This window comes from Melanostigma gelatinosum (genome assembly GCF_949748355.1).
Source record: "Melanostigma gelatinosum genome assembly, chromosome: 11".
In the NCBI taxonomy this organism is placed as follows: domain Eukaryota; kingdom Metazoa; phylum Chordata; class Actinopteri; order Perciformes; family Zoarcidae; genus Melanostigma; species Melanostigma gelatinosum.
This window is the reverse complement of record NC_136644.1, coordinates 20150733-20177364: the sequence shown is the minus strand read 5'-3', so window position 1 is coordinate 20177364 and position 26632 is coordinate 20150733. Positions and strand designations below refer to the sequence as shown.

Sequence of the window (26632 nt, the reverse complement as noted above, 5' to 3'; positions counted from 1 at the left end):
ACATTTAGCAGCTTGAGAGACAGGTATTTATTTTAGGATTTAGGAGAGTGAATATTTAACTTTCATTTATCAGGCGGCCAAAGCACAACTGCAAATACATGCTGATATTGCTCCATGTTTGCTGGATGTGCAAATGACTTATGCTAACATGTTTGTTTTAACAACTTCATACGGTAATGTGATATATATGTATGTCAAAGTTGTGTTTATAGCTTATTTTGCCTTAAAAAAACAACTCTACAAAGGGTGATAGACGATAGCAGAAGTCTGACTACCAAGTGAATCTTGTTGTGCTTCACTTTTCACTTCACTCATAATTTATCTGCCTCCAGAATATTGAAGATGCTCACTAATTAAATTCACTCTGTTACAGTTGTATCTCAAAATGTTTGTCACTGATAAACCTGTCACTCCAATTGAGTCGCCGTCAAATTCTTAAAAGTCTCCACCGCTGTTCCTTTTCTACGAGTCCCATTCTCTCGCTCCTCTTTTGCGTCGGACAACCAACCCCGAATTCCCCAACAGGGGTGTACTTTTCACCCCACACCCACTTAAGCTGGTGACAAAAGCCGGATTAGAAAAGAATTTACTTCAGCGAAGCCTTGCACCAACCCCAAAAAAAAAGCCTATCCATCACTAAATGGCAAAATGAGAGATTGAAGGAAAGCGGGAAGAATGCGAGAGGAGCCGGTCAGCGATCTTAACCTGTCTGATGTTTGCCATGGCGGCTTATAGGGGAACAGAGTGCCAAAAGCATTGAGGCTACAACACCACCTGTGCTTCAGCGGTGGCTCTGTGCCGTCTCCTCGATTTTCTGAATATCTGTGAAAAGCATAAACATTCTTTTACTCCGTTTCCTGATGTGCAATTGTTTACTGATGAGCAGAGCATGACAAATCGAGAAACGTATTCAAACCCTTTCAGTGCACTCTCAACAGGTGCCCAGCAATACTGTTGAGGTCTTACACTGTGTGTAGCTGCTTTGCAGCTCTCAGGGGGGGTGCATTTTATGTGCACTATGTCCTAGTTGAAGGTTTTAAACGTGCATCGTGCAAAGACCGCAGAGAGGATCTTCTCAATTTGTGGATGTCTGGTGCATTTCACACCCCTCTTCCCTTCACTTATGTGGCCTTATCCATCCTTTGTTCCCCATCACCTTTGAGCCACTAGCGCTGCCCTTTGCGGCCCCAGTCTAAGCTGCGATGGGGTAAAAAAAAAAAAAAAAAGGGACGCTCTGAAAAAACAAGAGCCATTTTATATATGTATCCCTGAAGTTATCTATGTGTAAATTACCAAAATATGTAACACTTTTAGGTTGAAAAGGTTCACATTGTTGTATTTACCGATGTTATGACTCATTTTCATTTATGAATTCCATGTTTATGTATATCCCTGACACCATTAGTGTTTAGTGTTGCCACTTTGGCGTCGTCTTATGTGTCGGGGGGGGGGGGGGGGGTCTTCTGAGGCTTTCGTCCTTATAGCTTATGCCCAAAGGCTGAATGTTTAATGAGTTAATGCACTGAAGTCTTCACTTCTCTACCAATTAACCCCGAGATCACTGCAGTATTTCCCTAAATCCACACAAGACCTTTTCTTTTTTTTTTTGTTCCCTCTTTAAGAACGCTAAGCAGCCAAGGAGAGGAAAGGAGAAAAGGCTAACCTGTTAGCAAACAGTGAAAAGGGCCAAAAAGGGGTTTAATCCTTATTAGGCTAAATTCAGACTACGTGGCCCCACAGATCCTTTCAAAGGGGACTTTCTTTAGGGAGTGCAAACCCTTACTGGGTGACGTTTGGACCTGAATGCTTTGAGCCTTTAGGCTTCATAACCTACACTTGCTGCAAGCTGGGCTTGTTTATTTTTGCTTTAATTCTCTCACACTCCAGCACAGCTTCTTAGTTATGTTTATTTCTTTTTAGCTTGTAGTTTGTTTTACTGCCCTCAAGGCAAATAGGCCTTTGTATGTGTCCAGTGATTACATCTTGAATTAGTTACATGATGGTAGAACAATTGTGCCCATCAGTCATTGGTGGACACAAATGGCTTTGACGACTTAAATTGTAGCTTGTTGACAATGCAGCCAATATCCAGCATTGTCTGTTCTCACTTATACAAATATTCTATATGGATAATATACAAATCTGACTGCTTATTATAGTTAATATAACGATAGCTTGACGGTGTGTTATATGGGCTTTTTCACTCGACTTGTGTAGCCGATTCAAGTCCTGATCTTACCAAGTACGGAGTGGGGACTGGGGAGGGGCCGGTTCACCTTCTGTGGCTCCGTGGTAGAGCAGGGTCGTTCTTCAATCGGAGGATCGGCGGTTCGATCCTCGGCTCTGCTCGATGTGTCTGTGGGGCAAGACACTTTACCCCAAATTGCTTATGAATGGTTAGTTAGAGTCCTGGTGGGCAGGTGGTTCCTTGCATGGTAGCCCCTGCCATCAGTGTATAAATGGGGGAATGATAACATGTGACTTTCTCTTGGCTCGGTGCAATGACTTCCTGGAGTTTTGTTGTCGCCACAACATTGCCAGGAAACCCCAGGAATAGATATGAGAGTGCTATCAATCTTCTCATTGACCTCTTGGCAAGAAAACAAATAAGCATATTTCTCCCATGTGAGATTTTTAATAATTTCTTTTGTAATTTTTCGAAGAAATACTTTTGTGTATTGGTCTTCACTGGGGTATATCACTTTTATACTTTCTCCACATTTTTGTATTTTCACTGCTTGCCCTGCTACACTACTCCCACACTCAAACAGTCATGGAGCACATGGCCAGTTGGTTGAATCATACTCTTGCTGAGGCACAAAGGCTACAGGGTAACTGCTGGAGTGTGAAAGTAGAGTCATGTGGCTGCACTGTCTTAAGTCAAATGATTCCAGGTTCTTACGGTGAGGGAGCATTGTTTTCCCCTTGAGTGAGTGACTCCTATTTCACCCCAAGCCCAACCTACAAACTAACGACACCGTCTCACTATAATTTGATTGAAACGCACCTCTTTCAGTGAATATTTACAATGAAAATATGTTCCAGTACAGTACTCTGTTCTTCCTGTTCCCTCTTCCTATCTTTTTTTTTTTCTGGCTATCACTCAATCTCAAAAGCGAAATCTGTCTTAATTGGCTCCAGAGGGCTCTTGGAGGCTTTGTGTCAACGGTGATGAGGGTCCTGATTGGTGCAGAGGCACAGGCAGCCAACAGACCCTTGTTAGTGTGTCGGGGCCCTTTGCTTGCTCGTTAGTCCGATGAACTCATATACTGATGGGGAGTGACAAGGCCTCGTTTACCAGTGTGGAATAGAGGGTGGTGGGGGCTGGTGTGAAGGGGGAGGAGGCAAACAAGAATATATGTGTAAGGAATAGGGAGAGTAGGATTATAAGTGTTTCTAAACTGTAGTCTGTTTGTGAATGCACCAGGTGATGGTGTCAAAAAGCCCTTAAATGTCAGCTTGTGTTCGCCGGTGATTTCTTTCTCATTTGCCGCAGCAGTAAATTGAACGTCAGCGTCTCGGTCCACTGAAACTCTGGTTGTTGTAGATGGCTTGATTCTGTGGTCAGTCAAGCGAGGAAGAGTCACAAACAGCACGGCTATGATGTTACTATATGAGGTTTTCTTTGCATTTGTGACTTTTGACTGAGAAAAGGCGAGTCTGATTTAATTAATGTTGAATCTGCAGCCTCGGCCCATTCTTTGCATGTAAAAGTCATTTAGTGACGTGGCGAGGAGTGTGGACGTGGACAGCTTCTGGGAAATGGAAAGCAATAAGCAGCGTTACATGCTGATAAGTCCACAGGTTTTGTGTTGTTATGAATTCTATCAAGTTCTCACAATACCGCTTGTCCCTCGTCTCCGTTTTGATGTTGATGGATCACCTCTCTTCCTCCCGCTCATTATTTTCATCACCTTATCTCCCACACCACTTCATTTGACCAAAAGGTAATAATAAATCCCTCATCCATTATCCTTTAACTGAGGCAGCCATGCGGAAATCCTTAACAGGCAACAAATTGAACTTCAATCACCTCATTTTCCTTCAAGGACGCACAGCGCATTAAACTGAACGAGCAAATATGCGTCTACCACTTATCAAACACTGTTTGTGTCGACTGACTATTGGAGTTAAAATTAGACTGTTTTTCCCCCGTATTTTACGACGTATAAGAATTTACTTTATTGGTAATTGGCAGTGGCCTCTGTCCGCTTCAACTCAAGTGTCTTATCAGCCCCGAAACACACACACGCGCTCAGTCTGGCGACAGCGGAGGTAGTTGAGAGCCTCATCTATCTTGAACCATGCTGCTGATAGTTGGTCTGGTGCTCCTCCAACTCTCCCCCTTATTGAGTGCAGTTTCAATTATATTTCATCTGTAGTGTCGCCATGTTCCTCCACTTGACTTTACCCGTGTTTCTGAAGAGGCAGTGGCTGTTAAAGGAGACTGGCTTTGCTAAAGGAAAAGGGCGATGAAGAGGGTTCACTGGCGAGGACTGTCTGCGAGATTCAGCGGTGACAGTTTCTGTGTGTGTGTGTGTGTGTGTGTGTGAGTGTGTGTGCTTACACACCGCAGCCACAGTCACTCGGCCCCTCTTCATGTGTCCCTCTTCATTCCGCACTCTTTTGGGCATCTGACAAAGACAAACGACAGTGCTTCAGAAATGAGCAGCAGCCTGGCGCACAAACAGGTTGAACGAGGAGGAGGGCGAGCCGGAGAGAAAGCATTGCAATCAAGACTCGTTCCTTTGTTTTCGGTTTGCCGGTGTTTTCTCGCGTGACGCTTTTGAAATTGATCTCGGGACACACCAGACCTGAATCCATGGTTAACGTTCCACTTGAAATGAAACGTCAATAAAACTGTTATTCGCAACCAATCATGTTGACATACAAGCTCCTGGTTCCCTTTATGGAGTCTTCTGTCCTCTTTGAACAAAAAAGGGCTGAAAAGAGTAAAAATGAAATGTGATGCAAATCCCAGCACAGTCTGGTTCCTCCTCTGCTTCTGTAGCTTTCTCATCTGTTTGAGCTTGACTGATCCACTTCCACCATTACAATTTATCACAGAGGAAGCTGGTGCAGCCATAATTCCAGCCCGGACAATAACCTCCACACCGTTGTAATTTGTCCAGACGTGGTCAGAGCGGCGAGAGCATTACGGCGTGGATAGTTTGTCACGCTCCTTGTCACCCGCTCTGCTTTTTCATCTGCAAGGGAAAGGGCGCCGCCGATGGGGACAATGATCTTGGGAACATAGAGTGCTATTTACAGCGATCCGGGAGATTCATTGGTCCAGGGACAAATATGATATCTGGCTGCCTCCGCTACTGTCATATCTGTCTGTGGAATCAGAGACTGCAACTTTATCACTTCAGCCCTGGACGTCTTCTTGACATCCATGTTGAGGTCTATGAGTATACTCCTGGGGATGAAATGAGTCAACCACTCCCTCTTTGGAGGTGAAAGGTTACCCACCAAGCATTCACCCATCATACACCTGAAAACAGGAATCAGATAGAAGCAGAGAAGTTGATTTAAAAGGAAGAAAAGAGCAGTTATCTCACTGCAATTTGTTATTGAGTTCTTGACATGGTAATTTGACAGCCATCATGTCTGTCAGTAGAGAGAATAAATCTGGTGTCATGGCCTGTTTTTAATTAAATTGTCTCGACTCGCAAAAATGAGAAGCTGTGATTAGTTCTGTCCCCAACAGTCTGTTTTTAACGTACAGACTACCATACTGTTAAAGAATGCAGCGTTCTACAATTCCAATCCTGTAGTATGGAATATTTAGTTGCTCACATCTAAAATACAAATCGTGTAATAACCATATATCACTAGACATCTATACTATGCATGTTGTCAAATACTAGAGGATCTTTAATTCAGTTCCCAATTCTACTTCTATTTATCTCTCACTTCGGATTTAAAGAAACAATGTGTTATGATGGTTGACCTGCTATGCAGCCCCATATTTATACAATATTTATGAAATGTGTGTGTTTTCTGCCTACAACGTACCTCCGCTACATTTTTTTTTAAATAATGATTTGTACATTACTTTCTTGAGCCTCTACCTCCCACGGCACCAATTAACAAGTTATAACACTTTGTTTAATCTGTATAAAAGCAATGGATGCTGTTACCAGCCAGGCTAGCTGTTTCCAGCCGATGCTAAGTTAGTAAAAACACGAGCCACTTGCATTGTGCCATTTACACTTCGAGTAAATGAAATGTAAGTGGATGAAAAGAAAAGCGTTTTTTTTTATATATGAAATTAACATCTCTGCTTAAGCATTAGGTTTTACTTCTTGCGAAGGGATTTGACTTTTTGAATGATAATATGAGTGCTGTTAAGCATCTCTGTGAGCAGTTGGCTGCAGGCGGATGGTGACTGGTATAGTCATCTTTAGCCCCTGTTATAAAGGAAGATAGGAGGCTGGTGGTTGCGGCCCCAGCCAGCTTCTCCAAGCCACTAATCCACATTTAATTGAACTCCAGAGACTTTGAAGCGAGTCTGTGATGCAGGCAGATCTTATTCCTCATAGAGACGGCGAGGGACAGGCTGTCCTCAGCTGGCTGGCAAAGGCCTCAGCTGGTCCCCTCTGCTGTCCCCTGCCTTTAATGAGCTCCTTTAACTTAACACTAGTCCTAGCTTGCTGGCTCACATTTGAATATTTTTGATTAATAACGCATCCTCTGAACCAAGCTGTGACAGCCTAAAGTGTCCCCTTTTACCTTTCTACCACATCCCCGTACGCCCCCTGTCAGCAGATGCCTTTGAAACAAAAGCCTAGTTAACAAAGCAGTGCTAAGTAGGTTAGTAGCAAATCTAAATGCTGGATTAGTAGTGGCAATGGCAGGGGCAGGGCCAAGCATCTGGGTCTGTCAGGCACTGTGGCAGCCATCAGAACAATTTAAATTCTGGAGCTAGCTAACATAATGTTGGTTACCTCCACGGAAATACAGAAAATAGTCAAATCAGATGTTGAGCATGAAATAGCCTCTTATCCTCATCGTTGTCACATCAAACCATTTCTATATATACTTTTCAGATGCTCCTAGTCACCTGCATGCTGTAATATGGATTATCTTTTAGTGAACTAAACATTTCCTTCACCTCGTTTAGCTGAAAAGCGCCTATTCTCTTGCTGAAGGGATCTCTATTTCATTGAGGCTGATCAATATAAGACATTAATCGTGCTGTTCAGGCCGTCGTGTGTGTGTGTGTGAAAAATGAACTAACCAAGCCTTCTATCTGCTCTTCTTCCCTTCCCTGTGTGTCCTTCTCTGCTCTCTTTCTTTTTACATATCATTCTTCCATTTTCCTTATCCCCAGATTTTAGCCTATACAGAAGGCCTTCATGGAAAATGGCTGTTCACAGAGATCCGTGCTGTCTTTTCCAGACGCTACCTACTGCAGAATACTGCTCTGGAAATCTTCATGGCCAACAGAAGTAAGACAGCACCTGCGAAAATGTCACCTTTTTATTGCCACCTTGATGGATATACATAAACATTTCTTAGTGTAATGACACTGGAGGTGATTTTATGCGGTACAAGCAAGATGAAAATAATTCTTGATAGAATAAATCTACGTTTTTCTGTGCTCGTCTACAGCGGCAGTCATATTCAACTTCCCAGACGCAGCCACGGTAAAGAAGGTGGTCCACAGTCTTCCTCGTGTAGGAGTGGGGACGAACTTTGGCCTTCCACAGACCAGGTGAGGCGCACAGCTAAACACAGAAATGCACAGTAACTCATTTTTTTTTTGTTTCCAAATATCTCTCTGTAGACTTGTGTGCAACACATACAGCACCGCATCTGAACCGATCGGAATATTCAAGCTACTGAAAGACAGTGGTGGTTAAAGGGAGTTAAATGGGATTAGAAAACATTCACATTGCTGACACTTATACACCGTAGACCTCCAAACTGAATTTTCTCCCTCCCGTTCTTGCTGTCACATGCACACAAGGGTCGGGTCACTGACTTGTCCATCCCTCCCACTCTCTCCTCACCACCCCCAAACATAATTGGCTTCACACAAACACAGTCCAGTTCATTTATTTATTTCCATCAGTGTGAAGCAAATAGTTGCTTGTAAGCCTGCAGGGCACACCCACTCCCTCCCTCCCTCCCTCCCTCCCTCCCTCACATCATGCCTGCTCTGTGTCCGGGAAGTGCTGAAGCCAAGCCCAACTCAGCTGCTTGCATGCGTGTTCCAGTATAAAGTCCTGTGGAAATCAAGAGAAATTAAGTAGTGCCCACGAAGTCTTACTGTATAATGCCTTTTAATGGAACATTCTAATTAACTTATGCGACCAGCTAAAGTTTAATACATTAAATGGTGGTAAGATACGTTGTTGTCGAATCAGTTTTATTCATATAAACCCAAATCACAAATTCCTCTCAAAGGACTTTACATTATCAAAACTATGACACCCTCCTTTAGACACTTAATTTAGATAAGGAAGAAAAATAAGACCCCTTCATGAAGAGTAAATTTTTAAGTACAAATACATTTGAAGCAAACAATGGGCAACATAGAGTTTGAACCAAATCCAAATATATGGTCAAATCTAAATATTCTCCACATTGGGATTAATTTCAGTTTCATATTTTTTGTGAAGTGTCTGTTGTTCTTAATTCGAGCCGTGGCAGTTGTTGTTTGGTGGGATACATGAATATTTGGGGAGGTGACGTGCGAGACAGCAAGGTTTAGGATCTATGGGAAATGTTTTCTTCATATTGGGGAAACAAAAAAGCAATTGAAACGGTGAATACTGAAGGCTATATAATCAGTCTGAGTAAGGAGGTGCATGTAAGGAAGGAAGTGCATGGACGGCGTGTGTATAATATTGAACACACACACACACAGAGTTAGGGTGAGAGAATTTGTGTGTGTTTGTGTTTGGCTCATTTATCAAGCTAGTCTGCAGGCCAGGTTACACCTTGCCTCTTTGACCCGAGGACAGCTGTACCGGGCAGCTCAGTGCACACACACCAGCTTTATTTAATGCCAGAGTGCCACAACAATAATTGCACACCCACACTTCATTATCCATGTAATAGTGTTGCTCATAATTAGATATTACCCTCCTGCTTTTAAAGTTCGCCGTTATCAAGCACCTTCTTTACCTTCTCCTCTCTACATTTTTACATTTGATTATGATGAGATATACTGGAGATGAAAATAAAATACATAGAAAGTATGTTAATGCCCTTTATTGCTTGGTGATCATACAGAATATAAAGAACAATGTGTCTTGTAGTACACTCGTGTTTTCACCTTTGAGAGGCCTAATGACTATAATCTCACACCCTGACAGTGATTAATTCCATCATTTTCCTTTGTTTTAATTGGATTGGGGGTCATTTGTTTTCGTCCTACTGCATACATCATGCCCTCGGCTCTGTGTGTGCGCACATGCACGAAAATATGTGTATTCAAACCAATTTATTGCAAATTTGTCTTCTTAATTAGCAGTACTGGAAGTTCAAAAGATTTTTCATATAATGACATTTGTATTGCAAATGTCTAATAAGCCCGAGGCTGTTTTTCTTCAGTCTGCTAATTGCTGTTCTTGTGATGTGGTGACTGACTTTGTCTGTGTTCTACTTCACACTATGTGTTGCCAGGGCAAGAAACACTTCAATGGCTACAAGTGTTTTAATATCAGTCTTTCTCTTTGCAGACGCATATCCTTGGCCACACCAAAGCAGCTATTCAAGGCATCCAACATGACCCAGCGCTGGCAGCGCCGCGAGATCTCCAACTTCGATTACCTCATCTTTCTCAACACCATCTCTGGTGAGGACACCACCCCAACACCTTTTGAGCTCATGCTGTTGGTCCTTGCTACCATGATGTGTACAATCTTTGTTGCCGTCTCTTGTCTCTCCACCAGGTCGGACCTATAATGACCTGAACCAGTACCCGGTCTTCCCCTGGGTTATCACAAACTACGACTCGGCGGAACTTGACCTCACTCTGCCCAGCAACTTCAGAGATCTGTCCAAGGTAAGACCCTCAAGGCTGATCCTCTCCTCCCGTCCTCGTCTTTCATTTTTTAATCCCAAAGAGAGGGGGGGCACCACAGTATGAGGACATATTTGGTTGTGTGTGTGTGTGTAGTTCTTAAAGTCCATTTAGTCGCTGTGTGATTGTTCATTGAACCAGCTCTTTAATCACTCGTGGCTGATTGCTATCTTTTCAAAGGTGTAGCTCTGTCCTCATTTAATCACTCAATTATTTGGTTGTTTTGGTTTTAGAAGTACACACTTTTTGTGTATCTCTGGCATTACTCCTCATCTACTGTATGTTGGCAAATCTAAATCCAGAGGTATGTGTGTATAAATATATGAAATTGGGGTAATACTATGACAGACATCCCAAAATGGCAGGTGATATACAAACCAGATAATCTGTATGATTAGTTGTTGACTTAGTTGAGGCAGCCCTTGCTGTAATCAAAGCAGATTTTAACTGCACTTGTTCTCGCTCTCTCTCTCTCTCTCTCTCTCGCGCTCTCGCGCTCTCTCTGTGTGACTCCCATTTTCTGGTTTCGCTATTGTTTTCTGTCCATAATTCAAACTTCATAATTGAATTCTTTCAAGTTTGACCTTCTGCAACACCCCAGGAAGTGAAGTAATACTCCCTGGCAGCGGCAGGCATCAAGTGATTGGGTTTAAAACAATGGGACCTGCCCTGAGATGCTCCCTGGCACATAAATACACTCGCTCACACCGCTGAAACTACTTAAAAGATTCTCCCCCATGTTGTAAGTAGACATGCAATTATTTACTTGCATCAACTCCCTGTCTTTTCCCACACATACACACACAGAAAAAAACCAACAACCTGCACTATGTGCCAGCTCCCCTCGTCATTTTAACATCAGTCGTGGGGTAATGTTGTCCAGCGATGGGAGGACAGAGGATTAGTTTTAGAGTGAGGTGATTGAGCGACTGTCTAGCTGCTGGAACCAAAATGGCTGAATAAATCAGCCGTGGAAACATAAAGGCTTGTGTTAATGGACGCAGAAGACGTTGGAGGAAATGCATTTCAGAGTTGCACTTGAGGGCATTTGTTTGGGTCCTGAGAGCATCCCATGTTCATGCAGGGTGAGGGAGAGGTGGAGGTACTCATCTGCTGAGATAGAATGCAACATGTGACCGTGTGGGGAAACCAAAACTATTTTTGACATTGCTTTTATCAGTCTGAACATGGACACAGAGCTGATATAAAAGCTAGAGAGAGAGGAGTTTGCAGTTGGTCAATGGTGAGAATTTGGATGTGACCTCAATTTGAATTCTTCACGGAAGTGCAATGCAAATCTACTGAAGCTTCACTGAAGCAAATTCAATGAGAGCGGTGAGTTTCTTGAAATAGTGAATTCATTTTGATGTTACAAACTATGGCGCGACTGAGCTAAACATTCATTAAAAGGCATTAAACCTGCACGCTATCATCCAATGCAATACAGCAGTAGCCCTGTCCATTTACGTCAAACACATGAACCGTCCACTCACTTCCATTCTTTCACACCGCCCTGTCATACAGATTCAAACACCCCAACAGTCAACACCTTGTCCCTTAGCTTCTCCCCAGTCCAGCTTTCACTTCCCGTCTGCTCCTCTGCGTCTCTATGCTCTGTTTTTATCCCTCCCAGTGTAGCTTTCCCCACTGTATGAAGCGGCATAATTCCTCTGTTTATCTGGCTTCATGTTGCCCAGTAGGCTGGAATGTGACAGTTGAACTAGCCCCACGAACAAACACACACACATAGACTCACACAAACATGCAGCCCTCATTCTGCCTCCCACTCTTCTCCTTTGCACTGCCGTAGAGTTTGGACAGCTTGGCCCCTGTGCACAGTCGAGCCTCGCAGCCCCGGGGACCAAGGGAATGAATGGGAGATTGGGTGAAAGGAGGAGAAACAAAGAGACAATCTGAGAGCAAAAGAGGAGGGAGGAGAGAGTGCAAGAGAAGAAGAATATCATCATTTGCCGTCCTTGCGTTTCTTGTCTCCTCAGAGAGCAGAATATCAGCAGAGAGGAGGGGAGGGAGCGGGGCCAATCTTTATTACATCTGTTTTATTCATGTTGTCGACACACGTGTGTGATATCAGTGTATGACCACTGGACCGTGGCAGACTGCAGTGTCTGGAAAAGGGCAAGCAGCACCGCACAGCCCCCCCCAAATCACCCCCCACCCCCCCAATTCTGCATCCGCAATCATCTGCGCTCTGTTTCTTTTCTTTGCATCCTAATGTTTTCTGACCGTGGCTGCTGTATGTCTGTGTCCGCATCATTCACCACCTTGCTTACTTTCTCCCCTTCCTCCTGCTTTGTTTCCTCTTTATTGGTCCAGTTCTCTTCCTCCCTCCGTTTGCTGCTCACTCCATCTCTCTTTCTCCACATCTCTCTTACCCCCCTCCCCTTACTGTATGTCATGTTGGTTGGATGTCTCATATAGAAACAGGTCATCTGAGAAAGCCTCCAGTGACATTGAGAAGCCAAATTGCCATGAACGTACGTACGTGTGTGCGTGTGTGTGTGTGTGTGTGTGTGTGTGTGTGTGTGTGTCACACACTGTCATCATCCCCAGCACCACAGAGGCCACACAGAATTTATGTTCCCTGTTGCCAGAGCCATTCTGACCCCAGGGACTTTCTTATCATAAACTCTAACCTCAACCTGACATCAAACGTCGACCCCCGAGATAACATTGTAGTCACGATAAGCCCACACTAGAACCGACTGCAAGTGTTGTAACTCTCCTCTACCCTTTGGTACACCCCAGGTCTGCACGCATTTCCCCACAATAATGCACTTGTCCTACGTATAGACAGCTGTAGGATGTTTGTAATTGGTCAATGGGGGGGGTCATACAACTCCACTGAAGGCAAAGGCGTGGTCATTCTTGTTGTCCTGCTTTTAATGAAGCACAACAAACAATCAAAAGAATTGTTTACCTCCTAACCGGAGATTAGGTAGTCTACATTTACATAGCAACAGAAATAGTGAGGATATATTGAGCGTTGCCTCCACCTTTTGTGCTATAACCTACGACTCACAGCCACATCAGCTAATGGTGTATTGATTTCACCATACGCGCCCCATATGTTTATCCCCCAGGCCCTCCACACCATTTTCACTGTTTAAATAGGACATTATACATAAACACTCCTTTCAAAAAGGCTCTTTTGATTTATGACTCAAAGCCCAAGTGATGCTCAAATCGCCGGTAAGCCATTATACTTCATCACCGGTGACCCATTATTGTTTTAAAAGCAAAGCAGCACTGGGTAATGTTCTTATAATAGTTCTCAGGAAGGTCCTTGTTGTTCCGTAAGGCCGTGTTTTCTCTCCGAGTAGACGTGCACATTTAGTTTGGGTCGTCAACCTGAGGATAATTTGGAAGGCGATACAAAGTTGACTTACTGAACACATACACTGTGGAGGACATTTCACATAGGTTGGCATACAGGAAGCATTATGTATAATCTCAATTATCTGTTTAATGTTTCCGTGACACACTCAGTTTCTGATGCAGACATGAATTAGTAAAGTGACTTCTCCTCTCTTGTCTCTACATGGAATACGTGCGATGCCGTTTGAACAGTTTTAAACATGAATCTGATTGTAAATATGTGTCCAAAACATGTCGACCTGTTTTGAGTTTCCTGCCTTTTTTTGGCAACTAATTATTTCTTGTGAATGTTGCTCACAGAGGCCTAAAGTGGCTCTGCAACACCATCACCATCTCCCCTGTTGATGAAGAAGTGATTTGGATTAATTCTCTGATGTTCACCTCTTCAAAGCGCCAGCACATCTTCGTTCTGTAGCTTTCGCTCTAGTCTAATTAAAACTACGAGATTGGTTCATTTGTCCGAGTCCTCATCAGAGCGCTATTCTTTGCAGCGACATATGAGGCCAATCTGTGGTCCATCAGCACACTGCCGGGCGCTCTGCTCTGATGTACGGCGCCGCCGCTCTGTTGTAGCTACTGTAAGCTGAGAGCGCTAGCCCCACAGTAATTTACAGCAGTAAACAATGTCGGGCACGCGCAGACCAACAGCCCCCCACACACACTCTCACACACAATTCTCCCTCTCGCTCTGTCACTGTGGCACTTTCAGTCTTTTTATTTTATTTTATATGCCTCCTCTCCCTTTTCTTTTTTTAATGAGCCGACTGTTATTAGGGCTATAAATCAGACCAATGGGCCTGATGTATAATTCACTGTGTGTACTCACCCCCCCCCCCCCCCCCCCCCCCAGTGGCCCTGAGGAAGCCCGTAGTGTATCACTGTCAACACAGAGCTGCACACAGTGTGGTGGCGCGAGGCATTTCTCCGTGTAACTCCGCACACACACAAGAAAACGACTACATATATGCACACGCCAAACCGAGAAAAGCAACCAATTCTGCACAAAGTCCTGTGTGCATCACTCCCACTACACTCAAATACATGAACACAAGCATGCCCCATTACACCAGCACAAAACTGTAGCCAGAGCACAGATCAATATCGATGCCTGGCCCTGGCTGCGTCTTGCTCTGACAGGCACCCTATGATATGAAAGAGATCCAATTGATCCACACCCTACTAGGCCCTCATCCTCAAAAGGCCATCATTCCATTACCATTGATCTGCTGTGTGTGTGTGTGTGAGGGAGAAAGATGAAGGGGAGGGGGGGGGGGGGGGGCTTGAGGGAATGAGGCACAGCCAGCAGAAGACTAATAAAAATTGAACCAGCCTGAAAGTGATTTCTATAAATGAGTATTTAAATAATAGCCGAGCAGCACGGCGTTATTGGTTTTGTAGAGCGATGGAAAATTAATGCAACTTAACCGTTTTTCGAGACTACAAAAAGGGCTGGTGACCAGTGTATTAGTTACAGATTAATAAAAGTAGAAATTAAAGCAACCCACAGCCTTGCTATTGATATTCCTAGTAGGCACTCTTTCATTGGAGCGCATTAGTTTCCTCTGACAGACTACAGCTGCGGGGGCTCTGTTTCACAGCCTCTAAAAAGCACTCTGTGGGAAAGGATTGATCTCTGTCTGAAGGGAAACATCATCTAATATTCATTTGAAATTGCACAAAGGTTACCAGCCTCATTTGCCTTGCAACTGTTATGCTTCACAGAGTGGTCCGTGAATGTATTCGCAGTAAAATTCAGTAATCCTTTTTCCGCTTTACCTTTGCTTATCACGCCCGTGAGTTTGTCATTTCTCGTCTTTAACTCTGTTGTTGTGTCGAGCAGCAGTTGAAGGACATTTTTCACTTTAAAATATGTTTTATGTTTCAATTTCTCCATAGCCCATTGGTGCGCTGAACCCCAAGAGGGCAGCATTCTTTTCAGACCGATACGAGTCCTGGGAGGACGATCAGGTGCCGAAGTTCCACTATGGTACCCACTACTCCACCGCCAGCTTCACCATGATGTGGCTGCTACGTATCGTAAGTGCAATGTATATAAAAAGATACATAATATTAAAATCACTGTGGATTTAGAATATGTTTGCAGCGTTCTTGCTGTGCTTTTTATTACAGTGTTGTGAAAATCATAAAGTATTGATATGCAGCCCTGAGGACAATCATATTTGCAAGTTTAACTGCTGCCAATAAGACCAAGATAGACTCGTGGTTCTCCACTGAGCCTCCTTTGATAAAAGAATGGCTGAATCATTTTGTGGATAATGCTCTGAGGGGAAGATCCTTAGCTGTAATTCATGAAGCACATGCAGCCACTGTAGAGGCTCGACATATTCTCTTTCCAATCCACATTTTCTTGCACAGATATAATGCGTCACTTTGATAGAATGTAAGAAGACCTGCACACAGATTGTCTCCTGTTTCTTAGTTGTTGGTTTTGCAAGGCATTGTTGATATGTGTATATCTTGTTTTATATGTTTCCTTTTTGACGGTAACTGACAAATTCAATAAGTTTATCACAAAAATAATAATGTGCATCCAAAAACATGATATGGTTTATAGTGTAGTACTCCAGGATATTCCTTTTTCAACATCTAGATAATGAAGCTCATACACCAGCTATAAAATGGCCCCACTTCCACTGAGTTTAAGTATAGTTATGCGCAGCAGTAAGCATATTCAACTTGTGTGTCAAACTATTTATGATGGCTTTTTAGATTTATATGAATTGCTTCCCTTTGGAGTTTAATATCATCTTTCATTTTTTCTTAATTAGACTCCTATTTCATAGAAACAAATGTATTTATCTAAGATCAAGAGCATATGTATGCTAAACATTGCAACACATGCATATTGTCCCTCATTTATTGTTGCATATTATTTATTATACTGTATGTTGTTGCCATATAATAATAATAATAAAACAACAAAAACAGTGCAATTAAATGTCTGGCATGAAAGAAATGTTCCCCTCAAGCTAAGTATTAAGATATTTTGAGGAATACAAGATATTATGTGATTTGATTTGTTTCTGAGAGTATATGCAGTGTACATACATTGTGTATCCGAGTGCTCTCTTTCTGTGCCTTTTGTTGAATGGATGCCATCAATCTTTCCATACTGCCCTCGAGGGAGAGGGAGGTTACTAAGTTTCTCCAACGTGCAGTTTTCTGCTGTTATTGTCCCAGTAGCTCACTGTCTCAGTGACTCCCAGCAGAGTTACCACATTGATCCCTGCACATCATTAGCAGGCTTACTCTAAAGCCACTTTACCAGGAACCCTCACGTACATCAGAGTAACTGAAAACTACTTACGCAATAATTGTGAACTATTTTCTGGGGGGGGGGGGGGATATCGTGCCCATAATCCTTTTCTTTTGTTTTAACAACGATACAATACCTCTTACACTTTTTAAAGAAATGAGGCGCACGTCATTTCAGACTGAACTTAATTAGCTGTCTTCAGTGTTAGTTTGTAGCTGTGGCCCGGCATATTGTGTCCATGTCACTTAGGGGCTATTGCGTCAGAGAGACAGCTATTGATCTTTCCTAACAAGATTATACATGATTAGAAATGCGTCAGCAGCAAGAGTGCATTGGCTTTAGGAGCTCACTGGGATTATTTCACGAGTTCATTTTGGGGTTCCAGGTTGCTAGAGGGAGAACAACTGGATTCTATTTTGACAATCACAATAGGTGTTGCCATTGACAGCAGCAGAACCCAGAGCTCAGATTTCAAGCATTTTTGTTCCGATCAACAGGAACCCTTCACCACGTTTTTTCTGAACTTCCAAGGAGGGAAGTTTGATCACGCTGACCGCACCTTCTCCTCAGTGTCCCGCGCCTGGAGGAACTGCCAGAGAGACACGTCTGATGTTAAGGTACTTGCACACACCGATGCATGCACACGCATGATGTGAAAATACTTTCCTGGTTGACTTGTTAAGAAGTTAGAAGAGATAAACGACTGAGCACTCCGGGAGAATAAACCCCCCTCCAGCTTTACAGACAAAGAAGAAAAGGTTTGAAAAGAGTAATGTCCAGTCCCTACCAATCATTGTCCCGATGCAATGAAAGCTTCCTGGTCTTCTGATCAAAGCGTTGGACTAATCCTCATCTGTCCCAGCCGTCTTGTCTCAGATTCAGCCAGCTATAACCTGGACTTGAATCCCTGCCCACTGGGCCCCCAAACTCGACTGAGCGGTTGGATCTGCCCCTGCAGCAGCTCAGGTCATTCTCATACTGAAGGCCTTCATACCCCCAGTGCACACTTTAACTGCACTCCTAAAACATTTACGACTACAGTCAGACATTCTATGTCAAAGCTGGGTTTTGCTTGGTCTCCTGGCACTGGGTCACTGGATGGGGGAGCAGCGGTGGTGTTGGGGGTTTTGACGCTTGATTGCGTTTACCACCCCCCCTCACATCCCACCGATAAAACATATGGATTGTGTTACTACGTAGCTGGCCGTTGCTTGATTGCGAAAGCCCAACGAGCCGTCGTTTGCGCTCTGTCTAGACCTGTCAATGTGGATCAAACTGTGAGAGCTCAACCTCAGATCAAAATAAAGGGGAAATCTGGACCGCATCACTTTGTTTCCATGTTCTGTTTGGATTTTTTGCATATTTGTGAATGAGAGTCCGTCGACTTTATCCACTCGGACGCACACATTCATGTTCAGGCAAAAGAGGAATTAGGGATGAGATGTATCAATTTAGTATGCTAAGTACACCATTTAGCTTTAGCATTTGAGCCATTGATAGCAACCGTCTGTCCCTGCCAGAGGGCGAAAGGCCTCAGTGTTTTCATACCCCACTGGTAAAGAAGGAGTGATAATAGGTTACAACACCCAGATTCAATGTGTCTCTAGCCTGGGTGACGCTAGCGTGACCTCCAGTCCCCAATCCCCTGACCCCTAGCTTCAGCCCTGAGGCATCAGAGGGGGAGAGAGACGAGCAGAGGGGTTAGAGGTAGCAACAGTGGAAGTGTAGCAAAGCAGCCCAGAGGCCAGAGCCCCTTCCAGTGACCCAGGACAGGATTGGGGATCAGAGGGGCTGGCCTCTGACCAGGCCGGAGCAAAGGGGCCACTGCACATAATGGTCCATGCAAGGCAGGCTTGAGTGTTGGGGAGCGAAGCCCTCAAGGTTTTGTTGGTTTGTGTGTGTGTGTGTGTGTGTGTGTGTGTGTGTGTCCTGCCACCTCCAGCTCAAATTTACAGCAGGCTGCAGCCAGTGAACCTGGGTGTGCTGGAGGCCTCGTTAAGAGGTTGACCTTTAGTTTTAGGTCAGGTTTTGTGGAGTGAAGAGATTTCAGAAGTGAGGAAGTGCTGTGTTGTTTTAAACCTGTGTGTTTGCTTGCTCATTTGATTGGATGTTTTCACCCCATTGATGAGAGGTGGATGTATTGTGCAGCTAATCTCAAAAAAGGGTTGTGTTATTGTTTGAGTATATTTGGAGAGATCATGTTGCATGAGACCAGGCTCTTGAAAATCTGTTTAAAAAAATAAATGCTTAAACCTGCTACTGGGGCTGAAGTTTTCGTATTCGTATGCTGCCATGCTGTCATCATTGCTGCTCGCATGACAGACTAGAGCATGACAGGTTGAAGTTGGACTGTTCATCTCTGATGTCAGGCTGTCTACAGGTTTGCATCTTTCTCTCCTTCTCAAAAGCACCAGTCACAAGTTGTGTTCACAAGTTGTGTTCACAGACAGCAGGGCTACCATCAAATCCCCAAAACAAATGCTGCCAATAAATCAAACTAATCATACCATCAAATCCTATGAGAATATTGACTATGATTCTTCTTGAAGTGAAGAATGACATCATGCTTTTTGTTATGGAGTACAGTTTGAGACGATAGGAAAAAGCTGTCTATTATCCGTTTAAATAATCCACACTTTACAGCAAAATATAAATTTTACACTCCACTCTTTTTAAACTGTTTACATGAAGCAGCCATCCTTGCATTTCATAATCAGTGAGACATACCCACAATAACAACTTTACCGTTAAGGCCTGGAGGGCTGTATGGAGTCTCCTGCATGCTTTTAAGCTCAAACTCAATCTTAATGTTTACACTCATTGCGGAAAAGTTCTGCTTTGTTAAGAACGACGAATGGCTAAACATCTGGGGTTGCATCTCATGTCATAACTGCAGTTCTCTTCAGTTTGAGAACACTTTGTGTTGTTTGGGACAGCCAAATAAAGTCATCACAGTTCAGAAAGAATTTGGCTGACTTTTCTGTTGGGAAGAGGTGGGGGGGGGGGCTTTATCTGCTGCTTAGATACAGACGACGCAAACGAGTACTGAGTAATGAAAAAGCACATCCAGACGTTTTTGACATCTTCTGTAGTGGCCAAAGCACAAATGCAGGCAGCAGACAAGCAGTCAGAAATGTAACTACCATGAATAATTGTACAATTTGGAAAACATCACTGTTTAACTGTTCAGCAATCCTTGAATCATTTCTGAACTGGATTCATACAGGGATTGCCCCTCTGCTTCACGACTACTGATACTTATACTACGACTTACTTCTTCAGCTCTCCTTAATACTCTTAGACATGTTCAAGTCGCACCTTTCTGAGTCTGAGGGCTGGTTGGTGATTTCTCTGAGCCTGCTGTAGTTTCAGAAGCATCCTTCAGTCAGCATTATCATTTTACTCATTACTAAGCCTGTGTCAGCTATTTAGGGGAACTCTTAAAATGGTAACACTGTTGATCTCATCACTTTTGTGCTTGTAGCGTTGTAATAAGCCAGTGTGTAAGTTTAAATGTACCTCTGTGCTTTGTCCGTGCAGGAGCTGATCCCAGAGTTCTACTACCTCCCCGAGATGTTTGTCAACGCCAACGATTACAACCTGGGAGTGATGGAGGACAGCAGCGGAGTCTCCAATGTGGAGCTGCCACCTTGGGCCAAGAGCCCGGAGGAGTTTGTACGCATCAATCGCCTGGTAAGAAACACGGACGGAAGCTCCACATTCATGCACAATCTATAGGAGAAGTGTTGTTATCGTGGAAATGGTCATTATTTTTAATTTCTAATATCTATAAGTTGCTAACACACATTTACACGTATACATTTCTATCTCTGCTTCGTATGCCGCATAACCCAGACCAACTGAAGTCTTGCCAGAGGTTTCTGCCCCTGCAGTTTTAGCTGCAAATGCTAATTCAAAGAGACAGTGTTATTTCCTGATCGTCTCACAGTTCCTCCTGTTACCTGAGCCTCTCCCGCTCCTCCGACATGCCCCAGCTCTCAGATTGCCGTGTTGGCGAAGTGATCCAACCTCACCTCCTATCCCTATCCACCTCGCCATCTCTCTTTCGGCGCTCGCTCTGTCCACACACATCTGGTGCACGTTTATGCGTGTGTGATTGCAAATTGTGTTTGTGTGCAGAGAGATGATGCAGTATCCTGTGTCTGATCTCCCCTTCAGCCCACAGCAGAAACATTCAGTGTACACGCATCTCGGATGTTGTCAGACTTGCTGTCATATTTTCATTGTCGATGTTTTCTCGTCTTACACACACACACACACACACACACACACACACACACATTATGCTGTAAAACTAAGGTAACTCTTTGGATCAGATTACCTTGCTCTGCTCTAGAAGGTCAAAAAAGCTCCAGATAGATTTATTATTTCTGTTGTGTTGCTGGAATAGTTTATCATTGGTACTTTTTTCTTACTTGATCTGAGTTTTACTGATAATCAAAGGCCACGCTGTCCTTGTAAAATATGCATTCTGCATAAACAGGGTCAAATTCAAGAGAAAAATAAGAATCTACAAAACCAAATCATAGGTTATAATGCAAATAAGTATGCCTGTATTTTTGTTGCTTTAAAAAGTCCTCAGTCTGTTGAATTTTGAATTCATTCTTGGGCCACATTCCCTCCAAGGAAAATGTTTTGGGCAACAACAGCTTCCTGTTGTGTGCCCACAGTAGTAATGTGTGCTGATGAGGCCGGGTGTGCTCTGTGACCTGTGTAGTCTTGTGGTTGGGTCTGTTAACCAGCCTGCTGATATGACCAGGCCCCTATCATTAATCACACACTTCTCCCTCTTTGGCTGTCAGCATGGTCGAGGCCAAGGTGGATGTATCGGGGGAAGCTGGTTGTGTAGGTGGCATGTTGTTTCCCAGTGTCATTAAGTGTAACTTCATTTGGACTAAAGAAGGAAAATACTTGAACATTTTTTGTCATCTGCTGTCGTGTAGTTGAAACAGTTAGTCTGTCGCGTGTTCAAGTAATTTATTTTTCAACATTTTTAGTATACACCTTCTAATACATGAAGATGTGCTGCATTGTAATTTTAATACCTGTTCGTCGCTCAGACAGAAAGTATGTTGCGCAATGGACAATTTTCAGACATTTAATAGACTAAATGAATACATTAATTCGTAAAATAATTAAGATTCATCAATGGTTGCTGCTCATGTTTTTATTGTAGTACTGTTTCACCATTTTTGACCGTCTTACTTTTCAGTGATTTTACATCTTAAATAAATACTGCTCTCCTGAGTAAATATTGTTTCATATACAGAAGTAGAACATACTCACCTTTACAATGTTTGTAATTTGGATGTTATTATTGAACACACTAAAAATCTGTCAGAGCAGTATCACTGGAGCAACCGACTTGAAAGCGTCTGTGTGTTAATGTGCTTTGTGCTCCTGCAAGCACAAAGCGGCTTTTCATTGCCCGTTTAAGTGCTGCAGCCTCATCTACCTCTGCTCCCTCAATTTCCTCTGGTCCTTTCCTTTGTGTCCAATTTAGCACTGCAGAGGCAATTTCGACTTATCCAAATGGTCTACGCTCATGCACAGCTACCAGTTACTGCTCTCGGGCTGATACATTTTCAGTCTGCGGTTTTCTTTCTCTACTGTGTGCGAATTGAGATATTGATCCAGCGTGCAGCCAAGCCCAGGAGGCAGGTGTAGGTGCACAGAAACATAACAAGCTCTGTACAGACAAAGAGGATCTTTCTGGGGTTTCATAAAGGTACTGTTAATATCTGCTTCATAATGACATAAACACACTGTTAGTTTGTACAATTGCTGATCAGTTAACCTTTGGTAGTATTAGATAGGACAATTATTCCGTCTCATTGATCCATTCCTGCAAGATGTTGGCTCCACTTGTCAATGGTGGTCCGACATTAATATATTTGAATGTAAATGTTTCATGCAAATTAGTTTGATCAGTTCACTGTACATTGTCAGTATAGGATAACATTTGTCTTGAAACGGTAACACTCGTGCAGTACATTTTTTTTACAGTACTACGGTACATTTGCAGACAGAGTACAGGAGGGTGGACGGGAAGGATAAAGGATAAAATGGGCCGAGGACGAGGTAGAGGGAGGGATGTGTGGGTGGACAGGTCTCTGGTCGTGACAGATAGCTGGCATTAGAGGGTGTCAGCTGGCAACTGTGGTACTGTTGGGAGAGAGATGAGCGCGGTGGAGAAGAGAGAGGAAGACCGAAGGAGTTAATGGGCTGTTTGGCTCTCTTTAGCTTGTCTGCTGCTAATGGCCTCGCAACACACGGATACGCAGCATGAGAGAACACGCAAATGCACACACGCTTACAAACACACACGTGCCTGCTGTCTCCCCTCTGGTTATGAGCCCTAGATGATTAACAGCTAATTAGGGCCCAATCTGGAAAGGCCATTAAAAGCCTCTCACAGTAAAGGATTGTGCTGCTGTGCAAAACGGCAGCTTGTTTCTGCTGTTGTGAGGGAGAGTTGCATGGTTGGTAATGAAGAAAAAAAAAAAAAAGAAATCCAGCAGAAGATATCAACATTACATCAAACTGTAGCCTGGTTTATATTGCTCTGGTCTTGGAAGTGTCATAGTTCATCACTAGTGTTTAGTAAAAACTGCAAGTGTGCGCCTACACAGATTGTTGTTTGACCTCTGGCTTACAACACTGGAGGCTCAAAGGCTCCGGTTCAGTTGGAAACTGTGAGTTTGACATGTTTAGGAATGGTTGGATTTTAGACAGACTTACTGGAGACAAAGCGCCTTAAGTCAAGCATGCACCTTCACTACACTAAAGTGTCTACAGCATACTTAAATGCTTGCTTGTAAAGGCACACTCCCTTTTTCTTGACCCATCACAAACCCACACACACGCAGAGACACGCAGTCTTGAGGCGGCGTGCCACAGAGATCAGGGGCTTCTTGTTGTTTTTACCAGTAGGTCGAAGGAGAGGTTAAGAACTTGATCCCTCCTCCGCCAGATAACTACATGTCTCTGGGCACTGTCAGCCTGTCTGACATTCCACTATATATGACCACATCTCACTTCTCAGGTCTGCTAACCATTAGAGCCATAGCAGGTGATCCTGTGTATGTGCTTGTGTTTGTCTGCACATCAATGTTTACATGTGCTGTCATGTGTCTTGGCTTCACTGTAGCTGCTGATATGGAGCAGCCTTACCCACTGTCTGTTATAGTAGCCATCTCCTGATGCGAATTAGTGGTGCAGCGGATCATAAAACTCACTGTTTGGGTCGTACCACGGATCGGATCAGCACAAAAGAAAAAAGTGAGCAAATGTGATTTTTAGTGATCCTTGATCATGTTTTTTGCCGACAATACTAATTGCCGATCATTAATGACCCACATTGGCATATACAGATCCCTTTGTTTGATTGTAGCAGCTGTTCTACAAGGATCATGGATCCACGGTGGTCCGTTACACCACTTCTGCAAATAGCCTCTAAACTCAGTCCACCATTAGACTGTGATCTACACATTAAAGCAGCCAGAATCTCTCAAATGACATTGTTTTAACTGTAAAGCGTTGGTTATCTACACTTAAACATATCTAACGTCATTTATTTTAAATTGAACACCAAAACTTAAATATTCGTAATATAGATCTGGTGCCAAGTATCATGTTAGTTCCATAGTTTTTATGCAGCTCTTTCCAAGGCAACATATGTCTTTTTCTTTTCAGTGGAAGGTGAAGTCACCATCCAACCCATTTGAACTCTACAGGGTCCGTCTGCTGCTCCACAGTTCACATGTTTGGTTCCCTTCCGTCATCTGCGCTCTTGTAGTGCTGCTGATAGACGTGCAAACCACACACACGGGAGAGACGGGCAGCACATTACTTTCGGCCTTTTTCCCCTTACAAAGCAACTGCTCACTCAAAGCAGTGACGGAGAGATCACTTAAACTGCCCTCACAGAAGGAGTGAGAGACTCTGCTCTTGTTGAATGGGCAAAGCCAGTTGAGTGATGGGTCAGAAGTTGATACTGAGAGATTTGACCACAGGTCACCACCACATGCGGTAAACCCTCACTGTAAGTACCCAACGCATCTCTGCTCTATGGATGTTAGACACCAAAATAACTTGGGACTCGTGTGATTCTCTGAAAGTAGTCCTTGTAACCATTATGTGGTAATTATTACAGGATTGGATATCTGTACTGTGACTTAAGCAACCGTGATTAGAGTATGTGATGCAGGCATGGGATGTGCAAATTACCATATGACTGAAATAACAGTGAAGACAGGTGTCACATGTTACTTTACCTTTGCTGCAATGCAACATTGGAAAGGATCCCCTGACAAACGTAAACCCCTTTCATTAAACCTACAACCTAGTAATAGTCTTTGTGACTAATTCATGACTAATTACTGGTGATACCAAGCCACTTTAGCTGACCATAGTGATCATTTTCCAAGATGGAGCCTTGCCTGATATCAGACAGAGTTGTCAACTAGTTTCACTCCGGCCACTTGAACTCAGTGGAGTGGGCGGATTCAAAGGTCTGGACCCAGGCAAGATGGAGCCCTGGTCCACTGCGTGACACATGAACCGTTTTTATGCTCTACTGCTCCCACTGAGAATCAACACTCAACTTTTTTCAGTCTCAGCTGCTCTCAGCCACTTTTGAATCCCAGTAGTAGTGAGACACGACCCACCCCATCTCTCTGATTTCAGTTTGCAAATTTTGACGTTGAACAATGATGGTGAGCTGTTCTGCGGAGCCTCACTCTTGACCTTACAGCTGTTAATGTGTCACCCCTCAGTAATCCTGCCTGCAGATGTAAACATCTCCTGCTCAGCGCGAACAGACAAATGTCATATTAATATGAGCCAAATCACCTTTACCCCCCCCCAAACCCCATATACTCACACTATCAGCGTCTTTGAAAGTTCTGTTCTGAACTTTGTCCGTCTTTATATGCTGACAGCCGTTCACACTTACAGAAAGCGCTGTCATCGTGGCAGACAAGTCCATTATCATACCAGTTGATGATCAAGGAAGATGAAAAGGGGGTGCTTTGGTGCTATTCGCATTGAAGACTGAATGTCATAATGCCGAAATGTCCAGTGGCTGTATACAATCTGAGGGAGAGCTGCATACAGTAGACAACATTGATAGCCACTTTTCTTCCCCCCCCAAGACACATAGCAAGACACATAGCTCCCTGGCTCAGACCACCAGCTACAGAAAGTCAAAGATCATTGCTGTTTACATTCACCTCTCATCCGCACCACACTCTGTGAAAAGACAGCCGCTGGGACGCACATTACGCCGTTCCCACCAGCCTCCACATCTTATCCTCACGGGGACCCCATGGGAATTCATGTGTGAGCTGAGGTAAACCACTGCGAGGACCGGTCACTAGCCGCTAAGATATACTTACGCACTTGTGAATGACTGAGTGAGTGAAAATGTTAACGTCGTCTAGCCCAGTATGGCCCCATGTAACAGAACACACTGTACCATGTTAGCCTAGCGCTAATCTATTCCCCCGGTGTCTCCTCTGAAAGCCTTGTTGTTGGATGGGAACTAGCACGTGGGGTACGGGGGGGGGGGGGGGGGGGGTTATCTGGCTAATGTCAGACAGCGCTCACTGTAGGGGTATTGTCATGCGTAAGGGCAGACATGTTTACTGTGTGCTCAGTGTTTTACGAGCTGTCCCCCCCTTCTTCTTTGCCTCCCCCTCTTCCCTGTCAGTCTCCCCTTCCTCCTCTTCTTCCTCCTCTTCAATGACGTAATGGAGGAGGCCAATGAGAGCCTGAGAAATGGGATGATCTACTGCTGCTGACACACTCACTCACTAATGTTGTCCTTCTCCCTTTTCCTGTACTCCTCCACTCTCCATTTCATTTCTCCCAAAGTCTGCTGAGTTTTTCTTTAT

General features: G+C 43.8%; 1 protein-coding gene across 1 annotated transcript in view; it reads left to right on the top strand.

Moving 5' to 3' along the window:
* lrba (LPS-responsive vesicle trafficking, beach and anchor containing) overlaps nucleotides 1-26632 on the top strand; it is a 170130-nt gene that overhangs the window by 112622 nt on the left and 30876 nt on the right. Inside the window, exons 40-46 of the mRNA XM_079278784.1 lie at nucleotides 7340-7457; nucleotides 7621-7723; nucleotides 9699-9814; nucleotides 9912-10024; nucleotides 15335-15475; nucleotides 17213-17332; nucleotides 20256-20408. Of these exons, the coding sequence (XP_079134910.1) occupies nucleotides 7340-7457; nucleotides 7621-7723; nucleotides 9699-9814; nucleotides 9912-10024; nucleotides 15335-15475; nucleotides 17213-17332; nucleotides 20256-20408 (864 nt within the window). The remainder of the gene's footprint in view (nucleotides 1-7339; nucleotides 7458-7620; nucleotides 7724-9698; nucleotides 9815-9911; nucleotides 10025-15334; nucleotides 15476-17212; nucleotides 17333-20255; nucleotides 20409-26632) is intronic.